This window comes from Pituophis catenifer, unplaced genomic scaffold (assembly GCF_029215685.1).
Source record: "Pituophis catenifer annectens isolate HBS135680 unplaced genomic scaffold, rPitCat1.0.hap2 SCAF_13, whole genome shotgun sequence".
In the NCBI taxonomy this organism is placed as follows: Eukaryota; Metazoa; Chordata; class Lepidosauria; order Squamata; family Colubridae; genus Pituophis; species Pituophis catenifer.
The window spans coordinates 15,420,736-15,444,266 of record NW_027256893.1 but is presented as its reverse complement, the minus strand read 5'-3'; the positions used below and the strand labels follow the sequence as shown (position 1 = coordinate 15,444,266).

The window sequence follows — 23,531 nt, the reverse complement described above, 5'->3', positions numbered from 1 at the left end:
CGACTAGAAGACCTCCAAGATCCCTTCCAACTCTTCTGTTATTCTGTTACAAAGGTTTTGAGAAGCTCCATCTTTCCACAATTGCATTGATGTGTCTCTGGTCTACAATTGCATTGATACGGCTCTGGTGCATCCTTCTACTCATTCTGCTTTGGCAGAATTGAGCGTGCACTGCTTGGAGCTATGAAAACAATTTGGCCTAATGGATACGGTGCTCGATTTCAAACCAGGAGACCGTGAGTTTAGTCTTGCCTTAGGCACAAAACCAGATGGATGATGATGGACTTAGTCACGCCCTGTCAGCCCTAGGTAAAAGGTACCAGGAATGTTGCCTACAAAAATTAATACTATTATTTATTAAATGTATATGCAGGGACCGGTCCCTGTTGTCACCAGTAATCAGGACTGATTAAAGCAAGGATGTAATAAAAGAGGACTGAAGAACATTGGAAACCCAAATTACCTTTTCAAAGCATAGACGGGGGGGGGGGGGAACTACAGCTCACTTTTTGCATCTACTCACTATCAGCTGGACCAGCTGGTCATAAATCCTGCAGGGAATAGACCAAAACGTTCTCGTTTATGTTGAATCACCAACAGTACAAAGCCTCCTTAGGAAGGCACTCCTTACAAAAGGAAGGTTAAGCCAGCTAAGGACACCCAAAGAAGGTGCCGCAGAGCAAAATTAGTAAAGGCCTCCCACACATTTAAAAAAAAACAACAACAACTGGGATTTTTGAATGGGCAAAGTATACCCAAAAATGGTCAGACCTTTAAAAGATGACAGCCATAGCCTTCTTCTTAAACAAGTTGCTGGGCATTGTCAGAACTCATTTATAAAGGAAGTAAAAGGTGCAGGGATAGAATTACTGATACATGAATTTCAGTGGTGGGTTTCAAATTTTTTTACTACCGGTTCTGTGGGTGTGGCTTGGTGGGCGTGGGAGAGGAAGGTTACTGCAAAATCCCCATTTCCTCCCAATCAGCTGGGAATTGGGAGGCAGAGAATCGATGAGGGCGGGGCCAGTCAGAATTTTTACTACCGGTTCTGTGGGCGTGGCAGGGGAAGGATACTGCAAAATCTCCATTCCCACCCCACTCCAGGGGAAGGATACTGCAAAATCCCCATTCCCTCCTGATCAGCTGGGACTCGGAAGGCAGAGAATAAATGGGGGCGGGGCCAGTCAGAATTTTTACTACCGGTTCTCCGAACTACTCAAAATTTCCGCTACCGGTTCTCCAGAACTGGTCAGAACCTGCTGAAACCCACCTCTGATGAATTTATGTGTGATCAAGAACTATTGGACAGACATTTTTTTCCTTTCACTCACATTTATTTGTATCTCATCTTTATTATTTTTACAACTTACTCAAGGTAGAGAACGTATTCAACACTTCCTCCCACCACTAGACCAGGGCTGTCAAACTCGCGGCCCACGGGCCGGATGCATCACACGCTGGCCACGCCCACGCCTAGTTTACCGAAGGAGGGGAAGTCACGATACGTCACATGACGACACCGTGATGACACTGTGACGACGCGGGTTTGATACCCCTGCACTAGACCATAATAGTAGAATTTATGCTCACCAGTGAGTGAGCAGTAGTAGCAGTAAAATTCAGCTCAAATAATTTGATTTCTTCAAACAAATTAGTGCTACAAGGTGTTACTTGCTTAGAAGTCTTCAAAATAATTTATTATCTTGGCATGGAAAGCTTAAGTGCTATCTATCACTGCATATCAGTTGCTGAGGATAAAAACAGAGGAGAATGTATATTTAATCTATGTTTAATAGCTTGCTTATAGGCTTTCTACAAACACTGTATTAGTCTCTGCAGGCTTCATTCAAAATAGCTTGTCCTACATTCTTAAAAGAATAAAGATAAAAAAAAATGGTAAAATACTTTGAACACTGGCCGAATTGATACATAAGGTTCATGTTGTTTTTACCAGCTCCTGCAAATTTTAATCCAAGCTCAAAGATTCCGTTAACGTTATTTTTCAAATCTATGAAAATAAAACATAAGACTGCAAAAAAAAAAAAAAAAACCCCTTCCAAATTTAAAAAGGTTGTTTCTAATCTCTGTGTTAGAAAAACTGGGCAAAGAAAAAAATTCTGAAGTCTTTAATCCACAACAAAGAAAGCATCAAAGAATGTTTTTTTCGACCTTAAATATGACATGGGGGGAAAAAACCATGGAGTTTTGGAAGAGTGGATTTACTCAAGGTTTCGAAGGCTTTGCACTCTTTACTTTCTTTCATTTCTGTTTTTTAAAGTTGCAAATACCAAAGGCAATTGTGCCAATGCTGGTTGGGGAATTCTGGGAGTTGAATTACATCTATTTTTTGAAGTTACCAAGGCTGAGAAACATTGTGGCTTTAGGCAAACATATATGAGCTTCTTCTACCTGCATTACTTTCAGCTGTAAAGCGCTACAATTTTTAATTGTCCTGCCTATCCTTTTAAGAAACAGTGGGCAAAACAAAATCTAGAGAGAATAGGTTCTGAATGGTCCCTTAGCCCAAAATAACTTCAAGAATAATATAGTTAAAACAGGGAAACGGAACTGTTTTTAAAATCATTCCTAAAAATAGAAAGGGGGAGGGGGCAGAGCAGCCTCTAACCATGATTTAATTTAAGTAAGTAACTCCTGCAAAATTCAGTTTTTCAGTTTTTCCTTGGTAACCATTATAAGTTGCAGGAAACTTTTTATAAAAAGCTCCAAAACGGCACCCTTTGCTTAGTCTAAAAAGGAAACTAAAAGTGGGGTCATTTGGGAAGGCAGAATTATCCAGCCCTTTAGTAAATTCGCTCAATTTTTAAAAAAAAATCAATTCGGCGAGTGAGCTTTAATTAAATCCTCACATGTAACTCCATCCTTACTTGACAATATTTAATTACAAATATGCAACAGTGTAATTATTTTATTAGATTTCAGGGACAACTCCAGTTCAAAAATAGAAAGAAACGTACATCCATTTGCTCCCAGGCACTTCTACCTGTCTGAATATAGTTGGGACAGCTACAGAGAATAAGGCAGCACAAGTACGGCCACTGATGCACTGAGCAACATTTCAAAACTTTTTAAAATGTGTGGCTTTCAACTCCCAGCATTCCCCAGCCAGGAATCCTGGGAGTTGCAGTCCACACATCTTAAAGGGAAAGGAGAAAGGGCACTTCCAGATCCAGATAAGGACGATAGGCATCAGCTGCGTTTTGCGCTACATGCTTCGCGGTAGGAATCTAACCATACTAGTGAGTTAATCTGCTTGCTACCCTGAGCTTCCACACAATACGGATCATTCAAATAACTAGGTTGTACTGCATCTCTTGTTGTGGACTCTCAGTCTCGGTGTGTGGTTTGGGGAGAGGAAGGTTTCTCTGCGCCCAATCAATTACTCCAAGGGGCCACTCATCATCTGATGCGCCCCCTAAAAGGCACCCCCAGCCCCGTTTGCCCCCCCTTTTTTTAAAAAAAATTGATTTATATGCCGCCCTTTTTTAAAAAAAAATTGATTTATATGCCGCCCTTCTCCGGAGACTCAGGGCGGCTTACAATGCGTTAAGCAATAGCCTTCATCCTTTTGTATATTTATACAAAGTCAGCTTATTGCCCCCACAAACTGGGTCCTCATTTTACCTATCTTAGAAAGGATGGAAGGCTGAGTCAACCTTGAGCCTGGCGAGATTCGAACCTGCAGTAATTGCAGGCAGCTGGTCTTAATAACAGGGTGCTTTAGACCACTGTACTACCAAGGCTCTGTGGCCCTTTCTTGACCACATCTCTGCTTGGACAGAAGAAGCCGAGGGGTTCAAGCCTGGATCCCCGACGGAGGATGCTCGCTTTGGCTTCGTCTTCCTCGGCAGCCTCACGGAGGCTTCCGAAAAACGAGCAAGCCGGGCTTACAGAGAACACAAAGGGAAGAGGGTAAATCGCCTCCTTCTTAGCACGGGAAGGGCTCAGGTTAACAGTAACAGAAGTTGGAAGGGACCTCGGAGGTCATCTAGTCCAACCCCATGCTCACGCAGGAGACCCTATACTAGGGATTCGAACCGCCGACCTTTCTGATCGAGAAGCCTTAAACCACTGAGCCACCTAATCTAGCCAGGTAAGGTTTTTTTTTTTTTTTTTTTTAATTTGATTTATATGCCGCCCTTCTCCGGAGACTCAGGGCGGCTTACAATGCGCTAAGTTTCCCTGCCTCCCTCCCTCCCCCGCCCCCCAAATACCTCTCTCCACTTTCCTTCCTGCCCGGCGAAGAAGCCAAGCGAGCCTTGACCGACGCTTGAACGGCTTAAAAAAACTCCCTTTGATCTCACGCCGCGCGGGGATACACCTTGGACCACCTCCCCCCCCCCCCCGGAGCCCGGTTACCTAGACGACGTTGTCAGCAACGTTCCATCCGAACGCCGCGGAGGTTCTGAACCCGCCCACTTCGGCCCCGCCTGAGCCAATGGCGAGGCCCCTCTCCGACTGCTGGGGTGACGTCATAATCGGTGAGGTTTTTTTTTTTTTTTTCTCCTCCCCTCCCTCCCTCCTGTCTTCTTCCTCCCCCCCCCGTCTCTCCCTTCCCCTCCCCTCCTGCTGGCTGTCCCCGTTCGGCGGCGGCGGCGGCGGAGCAGCAGCAGCAGCAGCAGCAGCAATAATAGCCGGCGGAGGCGGAGGCGGAGGAGGCGAGACACCTTCGGGGCGGTCGAGGCAACCCGGCCCGGCCGGCTCAGCATGGCTAAGCACCACCGCACACCGGCGCGCAGCTCGGAGCCGGTCATCGAGGTCAAAAGCAAGGTGAGGGCGGCTTTTGCAAAAGAGCGCAGACGGCTCGGCGGAGGAGAAGCCGCTCCGAGGGAGGCTGCGGCAATTTCCCACCCCCGCCAGCTTGCAAAGCCAGAGCCGCCGGGCCCAGGCAGACGCAGCGGCGGAATGTTGGAGGAGGTCCGGCTGGGATGATCGGGCCCCGCGCGCAGCAGGTGCACCGGGGAGCAGCCTCCTCTTCTTCCTCCTCATCCTCATCCTCATCCTCCTCCTCCTCCTCCTCCGCCTCCTGCCAAGCGGCCCCTGGGTCTCGAACCTGCGATCTCTTTGCCTGGGAGGGAGGGAGGGATGCGCCGGGGCTCTTCAGCCCGGCCTAACGGGTGGAGGTAGCCCGGCTGATGGTTTTAATATCCCCGCCTCTCCCCTCCCGCTTCCCCGCCAGCGGGTCCCTCGGCGGCCAGATGGGGGGATTATTTGCTGCGATCTGGAGGGATTTCCGCGCTGCTGCAGCTGCAGCCTGTACCGGGAGAGAAGAGAAATCGCCCGGAGTTTTTCCCCCTTGGTGGAAAACAGGCACACAACACAACACAACACAACACAACACAACACAACACAACACAACACAACACAACACAACACAACAACACACACACAAGACAAGACAAGACAAGACAAGACAACACACACACACACACACACACACACACACACAAGACAAGACAAGACAAGACACACACAAGACAAGACAAGACAAGACAACACAACACAACACAACACAACACAACACAACAACACACACACAAGACAAGACAAGACAAGACAACACAACACAACACACACACACACACAAGACAACACAACACAACAACACACACACAAGACAAGACAAGACAAGACAAGACAACACAACACAACACAACACCACACACACAAGACAAGACAAGACAAGACAAGACAACACAACACAACACAACACAACAACACACACACAAGACAAGACAAGACAAGACAAGACAACACAACACAACACAACACAACACAACACAACACATAGTGCCTTCCGCCGTGCCCTTAAAACCCACTTTTTCCAGCAAGCCGGGCTGGCTTAAGAAGAATTTTTTTAAATTTTTCAATGTTTTAATTGGTTTGTGATTTTTAAATTTGGGGGCCAAATTTATATATATTTCAATTGTTCTTAATATTTGTATTTCATGTTCTTAATTCTGGCTGTGCACCGCCCTGAGTCCTTAGGGAGAAGGGCGGTATATAAATTGAAAAATAAAATAAATAAATAAAAATAAACACAACACAACACACAACACAACAATACACAACACAACAACACACAACACAACAACACACACACAAACACACACCCCGCCGCTGGCGGGTTATGCAATAGTGCGGGGTTTGGAAATGGGGAGGGGGTAGCTGGCGGCTGAGCTTGAGGTCTCGGTGGGGCAAATTGCGCCCCCCCCATCACCACCAAGGATGGGGAGGGGCGGTATATCCCTAATCCAGGGATGCTGTTGGCTTTGCTTCTTCTGGGACCCCTTCATATAAGGGGGGAGTTTTATCCTTTGTTGTGGATACCACAACCCGTGAAAATATCACAAGGCATGAAAAACGGGGTGGGGGATTTGCCTTAGAATTGGGTTGGAAAAGGGGTATTCCCACCTTGGACGGAAGGAGGGATCAGGTATCCCGGCTCTGCCATTTCCTAGTCAAGGTCTTAGGATAGTGTTTCTCAACCTTGGTAGCTTGAAGATGGGTGGACTTCAACTCCCAGAAACCCCCAGCCAGCAGCGCTGGCTGGGGGATTCTGGGAATTGAAGTCCACCCATCTTCAAGCTTCCAAGGTTGAGAAACACTGCCTTAGGAGCTTCACCCTAAGTAGCTCAGCCCTGTAAATTCATGCAAAAATGCGTCTTGGTCATGAAAAAACCAGACTTCCCCCATCTGGAACCCACAGAGGTGCAACTGTGTCTCCGGTCCTCTTCAACCAGTACAGGTAGTCCTCCAACTTACGACCACAATTGATCCCAAAATTTAAGTGAGAAATTTGAGTTTTGCTCCATTGGACGACGTCGCTTCCCCGCTTCGGCTTTTGTTGCTAAGTGAATCACTGCCGTAGTTCAATTAGTCCCACGGCTGTTAAGTGAATCTGGTTTCGCCGTGGACTTTGCTCGTCAGAAGGTCGCAAAAAGGGGAACGCGTCGCGACGCTGCGGCCGTCGTAAACGGGAGCCGGTTGTCGAGCGTCCGAATGTAAATCGCGTGATGGTGGGGATGCTTGCAAGGGTCATAAGGGAGAAAAATGGTCCTGAGTCACTTTTTTTCAATGCCGTTGTAACTTAGGGCAGTCACTAAACGAACTGTTGTAAGTCGAGGACTGCCTGTGTTAGGGTTAACTATATTGGTTGCAATTAATGGAAGCTGCATTTCCATATTTCTAGGAAAGGCTGTCGCACTGTGATCTGGTTCACACAACCATTCCAGTGGCTTGCTTGAGTTGATTTTAGCATATTGGATGAACTGAGAGACTCGGGTGGTTTGTTTTATTTATTTATTTTATTTATTTTTGATTTGATTTGATTTGTATACCGTCCTTCTCCAGCAGGACTCAGGGCGGTGAACAGCCGAGATAAAACAGAGGATACAAAATTTAAAAAAACAGTTTAAAAGGTAATTAAATAATTTTGGCCCACAATTTAAAACAACCCAATTAAAACCAATTTCAATTTAAAACCGAAACGGATGGGATCAAGCCAGCCCGGTTTGATATGTGGTGCCAAGCAGGGGTGGGTTCTACTTACCTTTACTACCGGTTTGCAACAGGGCCGCGCGCGCTCTCTTCTGCGTATGCGCAGAAGCATTTTGATGACGTTGGGGTCGGTGGGCGGAGCCTCCCGCCGGTTTTACTACCGGTTCTATAGAACCGGTGCGAACCGGGGGCAACCCACCACTGGTACCAAGCAACTGTGGTTTGTTCAAATGCAGCAACGTTAAACAAATCACGGTGTAGTTTAGTATAGCTTGGTATTTGAATACAACCTGTTTGGCCTTTTTTCCTTTCTAACAGCTAGCAAGCTCTAACTGCTAGGTGGGAGACCTAAATAGATCCATTTCTAGCTCGTTTGCTTTCATCAGTAGGCCACACCCATATCTTATGTATACTCCCTGTAAAGGTACAGTATCAATTTTCTTACTTCTTCGTAGGGTTTATGTGTGTTTTTCTTCTAGCCAGGTTTTCCCTACGTAACCAAGGTTTTTTGTATGTATATATATATACATACATATATATACATATGTATGTATATATATATACATACATATGTATATATATATGATGGCAAATATGTATATATAAAGGAATGACTTTATACTTATGGACAATGTAATCATATTATACCATGGTGGCAGGATTGTATATTTTATTTGTGTATTGGTGAAAAAAAAAAAGAATGTTGGGCTGTTTGTAGGGGAAAAATAAACTTTAAATATTGAATACAACCTGTTTAATGAATGCTGTTCCTAGCTGTTGTTATTGATTGTTGTAGTGATTAGAAGTAGCACTGAATAAGGAACGTAGTTTTGTATGGTATTAGCTTGGAGGAGCTGAGACCTTGCATGAAAAACTTGCATGCTGTCAGTTATTGTAATAATGGACCATATGTTGCTCTTTGTTCATATTTGTCTTTGGAGAGCATAAAATTAACTTCTTCCAACAGAGGCAGGCAAAACCTATTTTAAAAGGAAAGTCTTCTGCTGTTTGGATCCTCCAAAGTTCTCCAGATTTGGGGAAAAAAAATTACAATCTTCATAATGAAAGAGACACAAATGTAACCGTAAATAGTATAATAAAAACATTTCATAATTAGGACAAATAGCAAGGACGGAATGTGATTGCTTTCAAGAAGATAATGTGTTAAATCAGGCGAATCCAACATTTTGGCTTGCCTGGTCCACGCTGAGTGAAGAGGAATTGTCTTGGGCCGCGTATAAATTATAAAATATACAGGTTTATGAATTTGTGGGGCTCCTTTACTAGGACCTCATGTGGCGTGTGAGTTGTGGGTTGGCATGCCTGTATTAAATGTTGGATAACCATTTATCTGAAGTAGTGTAGGGTTTCCTGCCTAAGCAGAGGGTTGGACTAGAATAACTCTGTTATTCTATTCTATTCTATTCTATTCTATTCTATTCTATTCTATTCTATTCTATTCTATTCTATTCTATTCTATTCTATTCTATTCTATTCTATTTGGTTGAAAAGTATCCGTGCGCTTGAAGAGAATGACTACGTAAAACTTGCCTGGGTAGTTATTGTAATGGGCTTTTCAGAACCTGGGGAAGAGCCTGCTGATTTGTAAAATATTAAAGGTATATGGATAATGTGTTTTTATTTGGAAAAAGAGTTGCTATCTAACCCAGGAGTGAAATGATCCCGGTTCGGACTGGATCGCCTGATCCGGTAGCGATGGAGGTGGGTGGTTCGGAGAACCGGTAGCAAAAATCCCTGCCCCCCCCCATGCCCAGCTGAGCCGCGTGATCATCAGAGGCTTTTTTTCTTTTAAAAGGCTCTGACGATCCCAGCTGAGTTGCCTGATCGGCAGAGGCTTTTTTTCTTTTAAATGCCTCTGATGATCCTAGCTGAATTGCCTGATCAGCAGAGGCATTTAAAAGAAAAAAAGCCTCTGACGATCAGGCAACTCAGCTGGGATCGTCAGAGGCTTTTGAAAGCATTTTTTTACAGCCTCTTCGCCAAAGAGGTTGTAAAAAAAATGGTTTTAAAAGTTTAAAAAAAAAATTAGCCACGCCCACCCAGTCACATTATCCCACCACCACCAAGCCACGTCCACAGAACCGGTAGTAACAAATTTTAGATTTCACCACTGATCTAACCCCAGGAAATCAACAAGTGGTTAGCAAGAGGATCAAGAAAATCCCTCGCAAACTTAGAAACGAAACGACTGCTAATGCAAATGGATCCATTTCCCAAGACTTCTTTTACCGATTACCCTTTTTCCCTTTCTATATGCAGGTAGTCCTCAACCTACGGCCACAATTGAGCCTAACGTTTCTGTCGTGGGACATTTCTTAAGTGGTTTTGTCCTGTTTATTTTTGCAGGCATCCGTCTACTCATTTGTTTTTGGAGGCACTGGTCTACCCATTTGTTTTTGCAGGCACCAGTCTACTCATTTGTTTTTGGAGGCATTGGTCTACGCATTTATTTTTGCAGGCATCGGTCTATTCATTTGTTTTTGGAGGCACCGGTCTACCACCACACTGCCTTTTAACACTGATCAGTTGTAGGGCGGCCCTTTGAAGCCCTGCGGCAAGAGTTTAAATAGTTTTTTTCCTCTTAGCCGATCAGCTGGGACTCAGGAGGCAGCAATAGATTGGGGGTGGGGCCAAATAAAAGGTAAGAATAATGCGGGGAGGCAGAACCGGTTCGGTGATGTCATATCGTCACTGCTACTGGCTCGGCCGAACCGGGCCGAACCGGGAGGAACCCACCACTGATGGGGATGCTGCAAAGGTTGTAATAGTGAAAGACGGTCATAAGTCACCTTTTCCAGTGTTCTTTTAACGTTGAATGGCGACTAAATGAACTGTTGTAAGTTGAGGGCTACCTGTGTCTAATTTTAGCTGGTAAGCAGCTGCTAAAGCTTGACAGGTGCCTTCCAGGTGTGTTGGAAGTATGACTTTTCCAAATTACGAGCAGTTGGCTGTGGATTCTCAGAATACAGCCCTAACATATCCTCAGGGCATTAGTTAGGAAAGCTTTTCGTCAAGGAAAAAAGAAAAAGTTTCTTTTCCATTTCGGTGATTCTGTTGATTGCCGGACTCAACTCAGGCTGGGAAGATCAGAAATTCAAGGCATGAATTCGCAGTTAGCTGAGATTAAAATCAAAGGTTTTGAGAGCAGGAAATGAGCTAATTCTAATAACATGCCCAGCCACTGTATCCATTTTTCCATTTAAGCAGTAAATATAAAAGAGAAGATGCTGTGTTGTACATATTTGCTGTCTGAGAACAACTTTCGTTTTCTTCCTTGAGTACAAGATCATGTATCTATTCAAAATTGACTACTGTATTTTTCGGAGTATAAGACGCATCTTTCCCCCCCCCCCCCCAAAAGAGGGTGAAAATTTAGGTGCATCTTATACACCGAATGTAGCCCCGCCCACCCACTGGCCCCCACCCTTTGGCCTCTGCCTCGCAACAGTTACCTCCTTGCAAGCAAACAGCAAGAAAAAACAGGTCCTTTCAGCTTCAGCACAGCCTAATTAGCACAAATTGATTAGATTGGCCTCCCTACTCTCAGCTGTTTTGCTCTCAGCTGTTTTGTGCAGGGCTCTGCTGCTTGCTGCAAAGAGGTAAATTGCTGGAGCAGATTTTTTTTTCCTTGTGCTAATCAAGCTATGCTGAAAACGAAACTGAAACTAAAGCAGGCTGTTTGCTGCAATGAGGCAAAATTGCTCAGAGGCAGAGGGAGATTTCTTTTTTTCCTCACCAAAAAGGTAGGTGCGTCTTATACTCCGGTGCATCTTATACTCCGAAAAATATGGTACATGTCTGTTCAGGTAGTCTTCAACTTACGACCACAATTGAGCCCAACATTTCTGTTGCTAAGCGAGATGTTTGTTAAGTGGGTTTTGCCCCATTTTATGACCTTTCTTGCCACAGTTAAGTGAATCACTGAAGTTGAGAAGTTAGCAACAAGTTAGTTGTTAAGTGAATCACTGCAGTTCTTAAATTAGTAAGACGGTTGTTAAGTGAAACTGCCTTCCCCTTTGACTTTGCTTGCCAGAAGGTTGCAAAGAGTGACCCTGCAACCGTCATAACTATGATGCAGTTGCCAAGCATCTGAATTTGGATCACGTGACTATGGGGAGGCTGCAACAGGTGTTTAAGTGTGAAAAATGGTCGTAAGTCACTTTTTTCAGTGCTGTTGTAACTTCGGTCACTAAACGAACTGTTGTAAGTCGAGGACTACCTGTATAGTATTTAGCAGAAGCCCCAAACTCTTAAAACAATTCTGAACAGCAACAGCACTTGGACTTATATACCGCTTCACCGTGTATTCATTGACAGGTAGGATGTTTTAGCAGATCATTTTGTGTACTACGCTTAGGTCAGACCGATGCCGGCGTAGTTCTAAATTGTCTAATCCCAAAATTTCGAGCCTTGTGGCATAAAGTATTCTGTTGTGAGCAGAGAAGTAGAGGATACTTCTTGTGAAATATCTCTGGACTCGCTCAATTGTATTAATGTCCAATATACAGTGTGGGTTCCAGGCAGATGAGCTGTATTCAAGAATTGGTCTAGCAAAGGTTTTGTATGCCCTAGTTTGCAGTACAATATTACCGGAGAAGAAGCTTCGCAAGATTAGGTTAACAACTCTTAATGCATTTTTGGCAATGTTGTTGCAGTAAGCTCTGGCACTATTTGAGATGAGTACTCCAAGGTCCTTGACAGAGAGAGGGTCGTCTACGAGGTCGTGTCCGCCCAGTTTGTATTTTCCCCAAGACCAGGGTTTTTTTTTTTCCTGCCTTGGTCGAGCGGCTTTTATCGGTTAGGCTATTATTTTGTGTCTTGAGACTGTTTTGTCTTCCTGGCAGTTCGAGGCTGAGTTTCGCCGTTTTGCCATGAAGAGGTCCAGCGTGGGTGGTTTCCAGGAATTCTATCAGCTGATCCAGAGGGTGCACCAGATCCCTTGTTCGGAGGTCCTCCTGGGATACACAGACATCCATGGAGATCTGCTTCCCATCAACAATGATGACAACTATCACAAGGCTCTTTCCTCTGCCAATCCTCTTCTCCGGATCATCATCCAGAAGAGAGGTAGGACAAACCTCGAGGATTAACCCCCTCGCTTATGTTTTTTCTATTTCCGGTGAGGTATGCTTTTTTTTTTTTAATTTATTTAACGTAAAGCATTTTTAGAGAGTAAAAGTGAGGGTAATTGCTTCAGGTCTCCATCGAATGCTGAGAAAGGTTGCTAACTTTCATTCAGAATCGTAAAAGGAGTGGCCCAGTGGCCTACAGGTGGGACTCTCGCCTCACAATCAGGAGGCTGTGAGTTCGATCCTAGGTAGAGGCAGTTATTTCTCTCTCTCTGGACACACTGAGACTATATCTGCTGAACAAAACTCCGCACTGGCGACAGGAACGGTATCCGGCCATTAAAACTCTTTGCTAGCTCCATTCAGTTGCCCAGATTCCACCCCACAATGGATTATGGAGTCGTTAAAATGAAGATGATGATGAATCAGAATAGTAAAATAAATCAATTATTATGTACTGAGAACAGTATATAAACAGGACAGGTACAGATTCCAACAGATAGTTAAGACTGCGGAAAGAACAATTGCATTCCACAGAAGACCTATATTACGCAGGTCAGAAGGAGGGCTCGGATGATATCTGCAGACGCTTCACATTCTGGACATAAGTGGTTTCAACTCTTCCCCTTGGGATGGCGTGATGGGCCATTAGATGCCGAAAAAGCTAGACACAGGGACAGTTTTTTCCCTCGTGCCATCACTCTGCTGAATACTTAATTCTCACAGTGCTGTCTATGTGTATTTACCCATGTAATATGGCTGTAGTATTATCATTTATCCTTCCTTCTGTGATCTTCTTTACTCCCTCCTCTTACTATTAAGATTATCATTGTTCTGCACCAGAGACAAATTCCTTGTATGGCTAATCACACTTAGCCAAATAGAGTGTTCGGTTCAATTCAGTTTTAACATTTTGAATTCAGACAGATGAACACAGTTGGAAGGGACCTTGTAGGTCATCTAGTCCACCCCCCCGCCCAAGCAGGAGACCTTACACCATTTCTGACAAACGACAGTCCGATTTCTTTTTGAAAGCCTCCAGTGATGAAGTTTCTTTGCCTATTTGCAGTCACTAGGCTATTGACTGTAGGAGAAGAAGAAGAAAAAATGGATTTCACCACTGCCTCACCTCCATTCTTCACCCAGAACATAACACAAACAATACCAGGCTGTTGGCCTTTAAATGTTCCAGTATATTTGTGAGAAATAAAAATCCAGCTAATCGTAGATTAACAGGATTGTATAAACTTCTTCTTCTTGTGCCATATCCGTCGTCATGTTGGCAATCCCATTTTTGTCAACAGCCGCATGAAAAAGTGCTGCGGAATTTTGTCCAAACCAGTCCCTTAAGGTTTTGAAGCCATGATCTTCTTCTTCTACCTGGACCTCATTTGCCTCCGATCTTTTCTCTGGACGATTAAGTGAAGGATGCCGTATTTTTCTGGGTGTCGCATCACCTGTCCAAAATATTCTAACTTTTGCTTTTGAATGGCTTTGATGATTTCCCTTGGCTTTCCCAGGTGGCTTATCACCTCTCATTTGTGATTTTGTTAACCCAGCTTATACGTAACAGCCGTCTGTAAATCCACATTTCAAATGCTTCGAGTTTCTTCAAGTGTTTTTTTTTTTTTTTTTGTCAGAGACCAACTCTCTACTCCGTAGAGCACGATAGCAAAGATGTAACATCTGTATAAACTACAGGTCTGAAAAATAGTTTGTAAAAAGAGGATCTGGAATAGACGATGGTGACAGAACATAAGGCTGAGCAATGAGAACTTGGCAGATGCTGGCGAAAGCTGCTGGCAAGTCTCCCTGCAGTTAAGTTTTGATCTCATTGGTCGGCTGTCATCCAGAAGCAGCAGTAAAGTTTATGAGACTGTTAATATGATTTATTTGGAATCAGGGCGCATACCAGAGATGGCTACGGCCAACAACTGGCCGGAAACCAGCTTGTGTTTTCATCTCTCTTTTCTTTCATTCTTCCCGTCTTCTCAGAGCCCCCAGAGAGAATGGAAACTGTTTCTAGCCTCTTGGGTGTGATGGTACATACTGAGCTGAGACATGATAGGGAGAACAATACCCGCTTGCAATGGGAGTCCCATGGAGCACAGCTTGTCTAAGGCTCCTACAAAACCTGGAGTTGATGTAACTTGGACCACTTCCTGGGGGAGAAAGCTTCTGTTGTTCAACCCAGGCTCCCAGGCTAAAAATAAGCTGTTGTACCCAAAACACAGGATGATATTTATAACTCGGGATCTGGGTCTGCCAAGGTGCTCCATTTAAGCATGGCCATCTGGAAAGGCCTTTTCCTTTTCCTCTCTCTCTCTCTCTCTCTCTCTCTTCTGTTTTGGGGATTCAAAAATTGCATATGACAGGCTCTGCTGAGAGGTTTCCAGGGGTGGGCTGCTGGAGATTCACAGGGGTTTGGTAGAACCTCTAGCTAGGATTCTGTGCAGTTCGGAGAACCCCCAAATCCCACTCCTGGCTGGCCTCGCCCGCCCTGCCCCTCCCCTCCCAGGAGTCCCCATGTGGCCCGTTTTGAATGCAGGTAAGTGCAGGGTGCACGTAGAGGCTCGGGGAGGGCGAAAAAAATTCTTCCATTTTCATGTAGGTCCAGATGTGAAGGCCACTTGCTTTCCAGCTAAGGCAACAACCTGTTCAGACTTGGAAGATCCGTTTTCTCCCCAGGCAACATAAAATTTGTCACAAATACTCCTCTTGGGCTCAGGTTGAATAACCTGGCCTTCTACTTAACACTTGGAGAAGAAAAAAAGAATTGCAAACAGCAGGAGAGTCAAAATGAGACCTATCTTCCATCTCTTGGGGACGGTATCGCCTACGGTCCCTTAGCATTAATTTTTCTAGTTGGGCTGAGTCAGATGGCACCTCGGGTGTGTCATTTGTCTACTCTTAATATGGAGATGTCTGGATTTCTGTTTCAGTTTTACACAGTGATAATGAACCTTTGGAGGGACGCGGTGGCTCGGTGGCTAAGACACTGAGCTTGTCGATCGAAAGGTCGACAGCTCAGCGGTTCGAATCCCTAGTGCCGCGTAACGGGGTGAGCTCCCGTTACTTGTCCCAGCTTCTGCCAACCTAGCAGTTTGAAAGCAGGTAAAAAATGCAAGTAGAAAAATAGGGACCACCTTTGGTGGGAAGGTAACAGCGTTCTGTGCGCCTTTGGCATTTGCTTTAGTCTTCAGTCCCTTAATCAGTGGTGGGTTTCCCCCGGTTTGCACCGGTTCTATAGAACCGGTAGTAAAAGTGGTGGGAGGCTCCGCCCACCGACCCCGATGTCATCAAAACGCTACTGTGCATGCGCAGAAGAGCGTGCGCTTGCTTTGCTCGTGTCCGCGGCCGCGCTGTGAACTGGTAGTAAAGGTAAGTAGAACCCACCCCTGCCCCTAATCCTCTTGGTTGCTCTTCTCTGCGCTCTTTCTAGAGTCTCAACATCTTTTTTATAGTGTGGTGACCAAAACTGGATGCAGTACTCTAGGTGTGGTCTTACTTAGACTTTATAGAGTGGTATTAGTACCTCCCTTGATCTTGATTATATCCCTTTGTTAATGCAATTTAGGACTGCATTGGCTTTTTTGGCTGCTGCTGCACTCTTAGCTCATGTTTAATTGGTTGTCCATTAAGACTCCAAGATAAGTGTGAAAAACTATCATAAGTTTTCAGTGCCATTGTAACACTAACCGAACTGCATGTCTTCATCTTTGGAGACATCCAGCCAGAGCATTCTTAGGCTTCAAATCCACGTTATGATATAAGAGAGCCCTTAACCCAAACCTGCCTCTCTGTTGTTTGTATGTGATTCTGTCTTTGGCTTAATACCGAGGACTCATTCATAAATTGTATCTTACCCTTATCTCGGGGGCTGGTCGGTTTAAGAAATATTCCAATCTTTATCACACAAGGCTGCTTCTTTTGGCTACATGTTATTTCTCTGTGGGACATTTAGCTCTTTCTACCATCGGGGACGCGGTGGTTCAGTGGCTAAGACGCTGAGCTTGTCGATCGAAAGGTCGGCAGTTCAGGGTTCGAATCCCTAGTGCCACGTAACGGGGTGAGCTCCCGTTACTTGTCCCAGCTTCTGCCAACCTAGCAGTTTGAAAGCATGTAAAAAATGCAAGTAGAAAAACGGGGACCACCTTTGGTGGGAAGGTAACAGCGTTCCGTGCGCCTTTGGCGTTGAGTCATGCTGGCCACATGACCACGGAGACGTCTTCGGACAGCGCTGGCTCTTCGGCTTTGAAACCGAGATGAGCACCACCCCCTAGAGTCAGGAACGACTAGCACATATGTGCAAGGGGAACCTTTACCATCTGTTTTGTTCTCAAAACCAGTTCAGCTGTAGGTTAGGCTGGCAGAGAGAAAGAACCATTCAATTTATATATCGCACTAAGTCATAAAGATGGATAGGCTCCTTTCTGTTCCTGTCTCCAGAGTTCTTCATGGATCAGCGGGCCAACCTTCTCCATTCTGACATCCTTCGTATGCATTTGATCACACCTCTCAAAAACTAACCGTGACTGCGAAGGTTGGGCGACGGCCATTGTAGTTCATCTACCCACCAAGGCATGGAAAATGTGAAGTGACGGGTCCCTGAGGCTTCTGCCTGAAAAGCAGCTCTTGTGTCCTTCCTTATCAGGAATTCTTTTACACGTAGCCTTCAGGCCTTGCCAGCTCCTTTGCATTCTGGCATCCCTCTCTTCTGAGGACATATGGTATAAAAACTGGCAGAAGCGCGAGAGTTGTTTATGTTTTCCTTTTGCACCTTCCCATTGCTTTGGAGGGGAGCAAGGCTACAAAGGGATGTGTACTTGGTCTTGTTGTTACCTTTTGGCAAATTATACTTGGGTGAGTTACGAAACAGATGACTCTCTCTTCTCCTTCCACAGCCCTTAACAAAATTACAGAGTTGGAAGGGACCTTGGAGGTCTTCTATTCCAACCCCCTTGCTCGGGCAGGAAGTCCTTTACATTTCAGAAAAATGGTTGTCCAATCTCTTCTTAAAAACTTCCAGTGTTGGAGCATTCACAACTTCTGGAGGCAAGTTGTTCCACTGATGAATTGTTCTAACTGTCAGGGAATTTCTCCTTAGTTCTAAGTTGCTTCTCTCCTTGATGAGTTTCCACCCATTGCTTCTTATCCTACCCTCAGGTGCTTTGGAGAATAGCTTGACTCCCTCTTCTTTGTGGCAGCCCCTGAGATATTGGAACACTGCTATCATGTCTCCCCTAGTCCTTCTTTTCATAATTGGTAGTCCTTGCTATGAATTTGGCCAATCTTACAAGGGCAAATTTCTGGCTTTCCAGAGGCTGTTGAATTACCTCAGCAACTTCCCTCAATAATGAAGGATGCTGGGACTTGTAATTCAGCCATTGTTCTCACTGTCAGGGAATTTCTCCTTAGTTCTAAGTTGCTTCTCTCCTTGATGAGTTTCCACCCATTGCTTCTTGTCCTGCCTTTAGGTGCTTTGGAGAATAGCTTGACTCCCTCTTCTTTGTGGCAGCCTCTGAGATATTGGAAGACTGCTCTCATGTCATCCCTAGTCCTTCTTTTCATTAAACTAGATATCCCCAATTCCAGCAACTGTTACGTATTACCTTCCAGTCCCCTAATCATCTTTGTTGCTTTTCTCCGCACTATTTCTAGAGTCTCAACATCTTTTCCACATTGTGGCGGTGACCAAAACTGGATGCAATATTCCAAGTGTGGTTTTACCTTTGTGCACTCAGTGTTTTGTTTTGTTTTTTAGTTACCATTGGAACATGTCAATTCTAAATAATAATTTTCATGAATGTGTGTATTAGTGTCTTTTACTCCGCTTAAATGCTAATATGTAGATTATTTTCGATCAGCAAACGTTTAACCAAGTCATCCTATGGCATTATGGTACAAAACACCCCTCCCTCACCCCCTTTTTATCCCCTTGTTCAATATGGAAGAATTGGCAGCCTAAACGTGTGTATTTTGGGAGCTTCGGGGAAGGTTATTTCTAATGAATTCTTGCAGGATTCAAACACATTGGTTGCCTTCTTTGTCTGGGGCTCTGGCTGCGGTGATGGTTAAGCGCTGTGGCCCCTTTGTGTTCTGTAGCTGAGATCTACAGAATAATGCCTGCGGGGCATAACTCAAAGTGTGATTAAAACTGAATTATTCATACCCCTGTGTAATCCTCCCAGGCTGTGCTCTGTAATCTTAGAAGCAAATGCCACTCAGAAGTAGGGTGAGAGGAAGGAGGCAACCCTTCTGGGCAGGATAAAATATTGGATTTATCTTCTAGTGCTTATAGCACTGTTTCTTCAACCTGAGCAGCTTTAAGACCGGTGGACTTCAACTCCCAGAATTCCTCAGGTTGGCCATAGTATGGTCAGTATTCCAGAGTGTAACTATAAAAGCACCCCATTATCAAAACTCAAGTTTTTCTTAATCCCCGCCCCAAATCAGGCAGGTTTCCACAAAGAGAATAACTCATGTTCTAACATTCCATTATGTAACATAGATAAGAGGCTTATCCTTGGGTGATTAGGCCACGCCGCCTGGTGCTGTCCCTTGCTGAGACAAACTCAAAAATGTCACATCTGGTTGATATTTCTCCTTGCCAGCCGTGCACCACCTTTGCCTACAGATATTCCACATCCCAAAACGCTAAATCATTTTTGCATCACTAAGCCATACAGCACAAGGGACGCGGGGGCTCAGTGGCTAAGACGTTGAGCTTGTCGATCGAAAGGTCGGCAGTTCGGCGGTTCGAATCCCTAGTGCCGCGTAACGGGGTGAGCTCCCGTTACTTGTCCCAGCTTCTGCCAACCTAGCAGTTCGAAAGCACGTAAAAAAATGCAAGTAGAAAAATAGGGACCGCCTTTGGTGGGAAGGTAACAGCGTTCCGTGCGCCTTCGGCGTTGAGTCATGCCGGCCACATGACCATGGAGACGTCTTCGAACAGTGCTGGCTCTTTGGCTTTGAAACAGATGAGCACCACCCCCTAGAGTTGGGAATGACTAGCACATATGTGCAAGGGGAACCTTTACCTTTAAACCATACAGCACTTTCAAAGTATTCAACGTTGGGAGAAAGACAGAGCTGTGAAAAGATCCGATCCACTTGGTGATCCGAAGACACAAATGATTGCAAAAGAGTGTATCAAGAGATGGAAACCTAGAATTTAGCTCCTAATATTGCTGGGTAGCCAGTTTGTAAATGGCAATTTTGTTTGTAAATGGGTAACATAGGTATGTTTGTGTAGAAATATACATGCATGTATGTATACACACCACATGGGAGGTATCTGGAAAGCTATAGATTTGGGATCTGTGTTAAAAAAAAGTGACATAAAAGATCATTATAGATCGTTCTCTACTTACAACTGTAATGGAACCTGCCCACATAAATTGTGATGGCCATAAAATGAGTCACCCATGTGACCGGCTCAATTTTATGACCTTTTTTTTGTGGTGGTCGCTAAGCAAATTAGCCCTCTGAGGTCCCTTCTAACTCTTGTTATTCTGTTATTCAAATGCTGCGGTTATTAAACCAATTGTTTGTTTTTCAGCAATAATAATAATAATAATAATAATAATAATAATAATAATAATAATAATAATATTAATAATAATAATAATAATAATAATACAGAGGCATGTGATTGTTAATTGCAGCAAATATTGGTAAATGTGGGCCAGTTGCTAAATACCTGAAATGCGTTCACAGGACCCGGAGGGTAGCTATAAGAACTTTGGAACTGGGTCGTAACTACACAGGGAGGTCCGTTGCAGGGGTGAAATGCTCCCGGGTCGGACCGGATCGCCTGATAATTGGCCACTCCCTTAGCCTATTTAAGTCACACTGCGGTTAGTAAGTTTCTTGCTGGAAACAACTTGTAATTATCATCAGAGCATTTTTGGAAAAGTTTTATCGTATCTTGTTTTCTGGGCTGGTTGCCAACTTTTTTTTTTTTTTTTTTAATTTGATTTATATGCCGCCCTTCTCCGGAGACTCAGGGCGGCTTACAGTGCGTTAAGCAATAGCCTTCATCCTTTTGTATATTTATACAAAGTCAGCTTATTGCCCCCACAAACTGGGTCCTCATTTAACCTACCTTAGAAAGGATGGAAGGCTGAGTCAACCTTGAGCCTTGGAGAGATTCGAACCAGCAGTAAATTGCAGGCAGCTGTGTTAATAACAGGGTGCTTTAAACCACTGTAGTACCAAGGCTCTTGGACTTTTGCCGGACTTTGGTTTATTCTTGCTACTTAATAAATTTGATAAGGACCGTTGGTGTGTGTCTATATCCTCGGGAATCTGGAGCTGGGGCAGAACATTTACATTTCACCACTGGTCCGTTGTCACATCGGCAGCTGTAAGTCAGGGACTGTCTGTATGTCCCAAAGGTGCTTTTTCATATCCTTCCCTAACCATCCAGAGCTGAAGAAGCTTCTTTGATGAGAAGCGAAACGTCTTCGAAGAAAAACCAGGAAGTCCAGTTGCCTCCTGAAAAAGCACCTTTGGGACAACCATGACCTGGATGACTGAGACTCTCCATAGACTTAAGATTTACTGTGGTTCAAAATAGGGAAAAGCCAACAAGGAGCTCAGGAAACCCAGGGGTGAAGCTGAAGGACGCTATCGCTGGAGAAGAGAACTTCCTCTTGTGACACCTTCTCGTTTTCTTTTTCCTTGCAGCAGAAGCCAACGCCAGCGTCTTTGCCTCCAACTCACTGCAGCGGAAGAAAAAGGGACTGCTGAGGCCGACGCACCAACGGGCCAAGCCACACCTGTTGATCGGCATGCCTCAGGACTTCCGCCAAATCTCCTCCATCATCGATGTGGACATCTTGCCCGAGACCCACCGGCGTGTGCGGCTCCATAAACACGGCTCCAACAAGCCCCTGGGCTTTTATATCCGGGATGGGGTCAGTGTGCGAGTGGCTCATCACGGGGTGGAGAAGGTGCCCGGTATCTTCATTTCCCGCTTGGTCAAGGGAGGTTTGGCAGAGAGCACCGGACTTCTGGCCGTCAACGACGAGATCCTCGAAGTCAACGGCATTGACGTGGCGGGCAAGTCGCTGGACCAGGTCACCGACATGATGGTGGCCAACAGCCACAATCTCATCATCACCGTCAAGCCGGCCAATCAACGTAATAACGTGATCCGCAGCAGCAAGGCTTCGGGGAGTTCCGGCATGTCCACGGACAGCACGCCCAGCCAGCAGACGCCCAGCCCGGCTTCCCAGTACCTGAGCAACTGTAGCACAGCCGAAGGGGAAAGCGATGAAGAGGGAGACCTGGTCATTGAGAGTGACTTGCCTGCCAGCTGCCCCAACGGGGGTCTTCTTGACAGCCTCCAGCATAGCCTCTCGCTCTATAGCTCCCAAGGCTCCCTGCCTTCCCTGAACAGTCACAGCGGCAGCGGGAGCCCCATGCGGGGCAGCCGAGCGGGCAGCCTCCAGGAGGATGGCACCATCATCACCCTATAGCCTTTGGTGCCGGAGTCCCTCCTTCCCGTTCTACTTGAAAAACATTGTTTCTGAGGTCAATGGAAGAGCCATGCCATCCTTGACCATCGGACGTCAAATCTAGAGATTGGAACCAAGGTTCGCCCTCGCTGACCTGGACTTGCACATCCCCTTCATGCTCCAATGGTGCTTCTTGCAACCAAGTTGACAGTGGCCGTTGGAAGGAGAAGGACCGGTCCACCTTCTCCCAACCCTTGGCTGCCCCAGAGGCTCTCTCCTTTCCGTGTCCAGGGAGCTAAAGGGATGGGCCTCCTGTTAATTTCCCCCTTTCGGCCACTACCTACCTGTATTCCAGGTAGGGGGCTGGCCTCATTCATCCCCCAAGCTCTGCCTCCCACCAACTTCTCATGAAGTGTTCGATTTTAGGTGTTTTTATGATGACATGTGTCACAGTTAATATATTGCAACAGACTATTAAACCATGGCTTCTTTTTTTTTTAAAGTAGTGCTCCTTCATATTGTTTTATTTTTTATTTTATTTTTTTGAAAGAAACCGGCAGGAGGGATAGGAGGAGACGGCAGCAGAAGGAAACCATCCTGAGAGAGATAAGCTACTCTGCCTCTCTTGAGAGACGGGCACCTGTCTCCATTTGAAGTGGCGGCTTGGCAAATTTCAGCTGAGGGGAACCTCCCCCCCAGTCACGCCCCTTCCTTGGTCTCTATGACAGGCAGATTGGGCGAAAGGGGATCCCCTATTAACACTCCCATGTGGGACCCAGTACCTCAGTGGCTAAGACGCTGAGCTTGTCGATTGAAAGGTTGGCAAGTTCAGCGGTTCGAATCCCTAGTGCCACGTAATGGGGTGAGCTCCCGTGACTTGTCCCAGCTTCTGCCAACCTAGCAGTTCGAAAGCAGGTAAAAAATGCAAGTAGAAAAATAGGGACCACCTTTTGTGGGAAGGCCACAGCGCTCTGTGCGCCTTTGGCATTGAGTCATGCCGGCCACGACCACGGAGACGTCTTCGGATAGCGCTGGCTCTTTGGCTTTTAAACGGAGATGAGCACCGCCCCCTAGAGTTGGGAACGACTAGCACATATGTGCGAGGGGAACCTCTACCTTTATTAACACTCCCAGGGCTTTTAGCAAATGAGCAAAGAAATCTGCCCAAGATCATACAAACTACGTGGCTTATGCCAAGACCGCATTGGTGAAGATCCCAAAATGGTCTAATTTTCTCCCATGATGCTATCTATGAAACACCTGCTGGTAGGAATTGGGTGTATGTTGGAAGGGCAGTAGACAAAGGGGATTTCTTCCATGAGCTAAAGCAGTGTTTCCCAACCTAGGCAGTTTGAAGATGTGTGGACTTCAGCTCCCAGAATTCCCCAGCAGTGGTGAGTTGCCCCGGGTTCGGACCAGTTCTATAGAACCGGTAGTAAAACCAGCGGGAGGCTCCGCC

The 23,531-nt window shown here is 45.4% G+C and overlaps 1 protein-coding gene across 2 annotated transcripts; it reads left to right on the top strand.

Moving 5' to 3' along the window:
- The first annotated feature begins 4,614 nt into the window (after window positions 1–4,614).
- PARD6A (par-6 family cell polarity regulator alpha) lies at window positions 4,615–22,574 on the top strand. Of its 2 annotated transcripts, none has more exons than XM_070952665.1 (3): window positions 4,615–4,788; window positions 12,384–12,606; window positions 21,303–22,574. In XM_070952665.1, the coding sequence occupies exons 1-3, from the start codon at window positions 4,726–4,728 to the stop codon at window positions 22,091–22,093; spliced, it is 1,077 nt and encodes a 358-aa protein (XP_070808766.1). In that variant the 5' UTR covers window positions 4,615–4,725; the 3' UTR covers window positions 22,094–22,574. The 2 variants fall into 2 exon arrangements, with proteins under 2 accessions (XP_070808766.1, XP_070808765.1); XM_070952664.1 differs by having other exon boundaries at window positions 21,300–22,574.
- The last annotated feature ends 957 nt before the right edge of the window (window positions 22,575–23,531 follow it).

Bases quoted from the DNA above. Each gene is read 5' to 3' on its own strand.
- PARD6A (XM_070952664.1), top strand. From the start codon at position 4,726: ATGGCTAAGCACCACCGCACACCGGCGCGCAGCTCGGAGCCGGTCATC. The intron at 4,789-12,383 runs GTGAGGGCGGCT...TCTTCCTGGCAG, and splicing joins TCATCGAGGTCAAAAGCAAG to TTCGAGGCTGAGTTTCGCCG. The intron at 12,607-21,299 runs GTAGGACAAACC...TTTTCCTTGCAG, and splicing joins GATCATCATCCAGAAGAGAG to CAGAAGCCAACGCCAGCGTC.